This window comes from Hipposideros armiger, unplaced genomic scaffold (assembly GCF_001890085.2).
Source record: "Hipposideros armiger isolate ML-2016 unplaced genomic scaffold, ASM189008v1 scaffold_31, whole genome shotgun sequence".
In the NCBI taxonomy this organism is placed as follows: domain Eukaryota; kingdom Metazoa; phylum Chordata; class Mammalia; order Chiroptera; family Hipposideridae; genus Hipposideros; species Hipposideros armiger.
The window spans coordinates 3,390,006-3,393,958 of record NW_017731381.1 but is presented as its reverse complement, the minus strand read 5'-3'; the positions used below and the strand labels follow the sequence as shown (position 1 = coordinate 3,393,958).

Sequence of the window (3,953 nt, the reverse complement as noted above, 5' to 3'; positions counted from 1 at the left end):
TTTAGGTCCAAGGTCCAAGGGTCAACACAGGTGGGAGTTCAAGGAAAGGTTTGAACCCCAATGCTGCAGGGAGGACTTGGCAGAACAGATAGACATATATGACTTACTACTGAGACACATCCATTTTAACCCTCCAGGCTCTTGGTGGCTGGAAGAGCACAGGAGACCAGTGTTTTGCATTTGCACGTCCCTATCTTAACCGTCAGGCCAGGCCCTCCTGCTGCACACCAACTTCACCTTGTAGGGCAGTGCTACCCAATACAGCAGCCACTAGCCACATGTGGCCACCGAACACTTGAAATGTGGCTGTTCTGAGCTGAGATGGGCCATAAGGGCAACATACACACCGATTTCAAAGACTTAGGAAAAAATAAAATATCTGAACAATTTTATATTGTGGGTTGAAATGACGATGTTATGGATATATAGGTTAATTCAAATATATTATTAAAATCAATTTCACGTTTCTTTTTACTTTTTATTTTTTATTTTTATTTTTTATTCTTTTTTTCTTTTTACTTTTTAAACATGGCTGCTGGAAAATTTTTAATGGTATATATGGTTTGCTTTTCTGTTCCTACTGGACATCACTGTGGCAGAGTCACCAGTAGCTGGCGGGGATCCCAGCAGCCCCTTGAGCTGGTGCCCCCATTATACAGATGAGGAAACCAAGGCTGAGAGCACAGGCAGCTCAGGGGACGTGCTTGGGTGGAAGCAGTGAGCCCCCTCAGGTGTAACCTGCTGGCTCTAGGATCTGAGGCCTTAAGCACTCATGGCTTGCCCTCTGCTAGTAGGTTTAGCTCACCTCAGGGGTGCCACAAAATGTGGACGTGGTCTCCTCTGGCTCTACACCTTCCTTGCAAAGGCCAAAATCCGTCAGTACCACGTGTCCCTGTGGAGGAGGGAGGGAAGGCAGGGGAGGAGGGTGGTCTAAGATAAACGTATGGCGAGGCTTAACCCCACAGCCCAGACGCCACTCCCCAGGGCAGCAGCTATGGGTTCTGATGTCCCTGGCTCAGGCTGGAGGCTATACTCAGAGACCCAGGGCTTCTGGGCTGGATGCTGGAAGCAGCACAGGGGACAAAGTGGGGAGATGGCAGTCCACTGTCTGGCCAGCTCACCACACTCAGACCTATGCCCTATAACAGCGGCAGCTTCAGAATGTCCTTGCTGGAGGGACCTGGTGGCAGCACCGCCTTCACAGAGGGCTGGGGACCCAGAAAGCAGCCATATCCTGTGGCAGCTGGGTGGGCGGGTGGCTGGTGGAGGTCATGGAGTGAATGGATACTGCAGGGCTCTGCCCAGATCTCCTCTTTAAGTGCTGTCATGCCCATCCCCCCATACGGGACACTGCCCTCACCCAAAGTTATGCCCCTCCCCAGGGGCAATCCCCACTCATTGACTGACCAATGAAGGGACTCAGATGCCCAGCCTCCTTGCCTCAATTTGGAACAGGGCCATCCCAGCTCAGGCCCGCCTCATCCCTGTAAGATCAGCTGAGGACTCACTTGCAACCAGGTGAGCTTCCTCCTCTGCCCAATTCTGCCTCTTCATCCCCTTAAAGTAGATCTCTTGAGAGCATTCCCCAATAACCTTCTGTACCCAATGCTTCACCTCAGACTCTATTCCCAAAGAACACCGTATAAGACATACAGGGACTACAAAATCCACAAGCCTCCACCTGGCTCCACCCCTGCTCCCCACAGACCTTGTGTACATATGCGTGCACATATGTGTACACATGCACACGGTCTCGTGTGCACGTGATGCACATGTACACGCATGTGCACATGCATGAGCACATGTGCATACACATACTTGAATGCATCCCTACCCGTATCTATGCATGCACAATGCACACACACCCATGCACACACACTTGTGGGTACACAGCACACATGTGCAACTATACACTGACACTCCCACACACACACACCTGGCAGTCCAAGAGTATGTTCTCTGGTTTCAGGTCCCTGCAGAAAACAAGAGAAAAGTGCACTGTGATGGCTCAGCCCCTTAGTGAGGAGAGTCGGGCACCTGGGGTCCTGGTGGGAGGACATTTCATGGAGACCCACAGAGATGTCAAGTGAGAGCCCAGGGAGGATGGGCAGTTGACCCCAGAAAGGAGGAGGTTCCCACCCTACCCTGCTGGTAGATCCTTCTCAGACAAAGGACCAAGTTCACCAGGATTTCATCACGATGTAGGGACCCACACCACCCCTAGCAGTGGAGGCAGAAGGGCTGGGTCTGGCTCTGAGCCACAGGCAGGCCTCACCTGTAGATGATGTTGAGGGAGTGCAGGTAGCCAATGGCGCTGGCCACTTCGGCGGCGTAGAACCGGGCCCGGGGCTCCAGGAACCTGCGCTCCCGCTGCAGGTGGAAGAAGAGCTGGAAGCGGGGAGGTGTGTAAGAGGGTTTCCTGGGGGCTCTAGCTCCTCGAGGGCAGGGTGGGGGGCAGCTGGCCAAGTTGCCCCTTCTCTGAGCTGCAATGCACTCAGATGACAAAGGGCATGCGGGGCCCCCTCCCCACAGAGCAACCATGGGTGTCCAAAGAGTAAGCAGGAGAGATTGATGCGCATGGATTCGGCACCTACTGTGTTCCAGGCTCCAAGCCAGACCCTTTCACATGTCTTATCTCGTTTAATCCTCATGACCACCTTCAAGGCATCACATATGATGCCAGTTTCACCTAAGAGGAACCTGGGAGGGGTCAGCGCCATCAGGTGACTTGCCAAGGTCACGAAGCTTGCAATTGGCAGAGCTGGTGGTTGAAACCGGGTGGTTCAAAAGTATGTTTTTCCTCCAACTCAGATGAAAAGATTATTATGACTGAGTCAAACTGAGCCCGGGGTTAGATCTGCCCATGGGCCAATTGCTTTGTTCTATTTTGCTGGCATGGAAAACCCTTCGCCTCCACCAGGGGACTTAGGGAATGCAGGACAAAACCTCCTCTCTTGGCATCAGGTCACAGAGATTACATTTGGGGTCACTGAGGGGGCCCCACTAAATTTTGCCATTTGCCCAGAGAGACAGTGAAGTCCAGGAGGGATCTCAGCTTATCTAGCTGTTCTTCTGAGTCACCAGGTGGCCTCAGGTCTCTGTTCACCACAGTGATTGGTCACCTCCACCCAGGGGCCTCTGGTGTACAACAGGGGCACTGGAAATCCCAGCCACAGAGCTCTCTGACCGTTGGCCTTTCCCAGGTCCACCGCAGTGAGTCTGGACAATTTTGTGGGAGGAAGTCAATACAGATCGGCGTTCCAAGCCTGGCTCTGCCAGGTATGGTCTGGGTGGCCTTGAGCAGGTGAGTTAGCTCCTGAGCCTCAGTTTCCTCAGCTACAAAACGGGTCTGGGGTAACAAGGAGGTGAGAACATTCTGGAACCTGGTACACAGTGGGCATGTGGGCTAGGCGGCTCGCAGCTAAGCATTAGCTCAGGGGAGCTCCCTGTGGGCCCACCTACCTCTCCCCCGTTGACATAGTCGAGCACGAAGTAGAGCTTCTCGGGCGTCTGGAAGGAGTAACGCAGGCCCACGAGGAAGGGGTGCTGCACGTTCTTCAGAAGCACATTGCGCTCCGCCATGATATGGCTCTGCTGTGGAGTCACACAGACAGGGTGTCACAGCCCACAGGGCCTCGCTGGTGGTGCTGCCCTGCCCAGGACCCTCTCATGCCCCTCCTCAAATGCCCACTGTGGCTCCTTGTTGCCCTCGGAGCCTGGCTCCGCTCCTGTGTGGTCAGCCTCATGCCCTCAGGGCCAGGGTTCTGCATGCTGCCTCATCCTCAGCCGGTCCATGTGGGTGCAGCTCCAGCCCCTGGATCAGAAACCCCTGCACCCTCCCCCCGGGGTGACAAGCGAAGCCTATGTGATTGCGACACATGTGAGCCCACATTCATGCCTTTTTTCATGCTGTTTTCCCTGCCTGGGCACCCTCTTTTTAGACCATTAGAATC

At 53.9% G+C, this 3,953-nt stretch overlaps 1 protein-coding gene across 1 annotated transcript; it reads right to left on the bottom strand.

The window, feature by feature from the left end:
• Positions 1–570: 570 nt before the first annotated feature.
• Positions 571–3,592, bottom strand: SGK2 (serum/glucocorticoid regulated kinase 2). Its single transcript, XM_019637035.1, has 4 exons — positions 3,463–3,592; positions 2,276–2,370; positions 1,937–1,973; positions 571–892 (listed from the first exon to the last, which is right to left on the bottom strand). The coding sequence occupies exons 1-4, from the start codon at positions 3,580–3,582 to the stop codon at positions 797–799; spliced, it is 348 nt and encodes a 115-aa protein (XP_019492580.1). The 5' UTR covers positions 3,583–3,592; the 3' UTR covers positions 571–796.
• Between the last annotated feature and the right edge of the window lie 361 nt (positions 3,593–3,953).

Excerpts from the sequence above, each read along its gene's own strand:
- SGK2 (XM_019637035.1), bottom strand. The coding sequence starts at position 3,582 with ATGGCGGAGCGCAATGTGCTTCTGAAGAACGTGCAGCACCCCTTCCTC. Across the intron at positions 2,371-3,462 it reads ACTATGTCAACGGGGGAGAG|CGGGAGCGCAGGTTCCTGGA; the intron begins GTAGGTGGGCCC and ends TTCCACCTGCAG. Across the intron at positions 1,974-2,275 it reads TCCCTCAACATCATCTACAG|GGACCTGAAACCAGAGAACA; the intron begins GTGAGGCCTGCC and ends TGTTTTCTGCAG.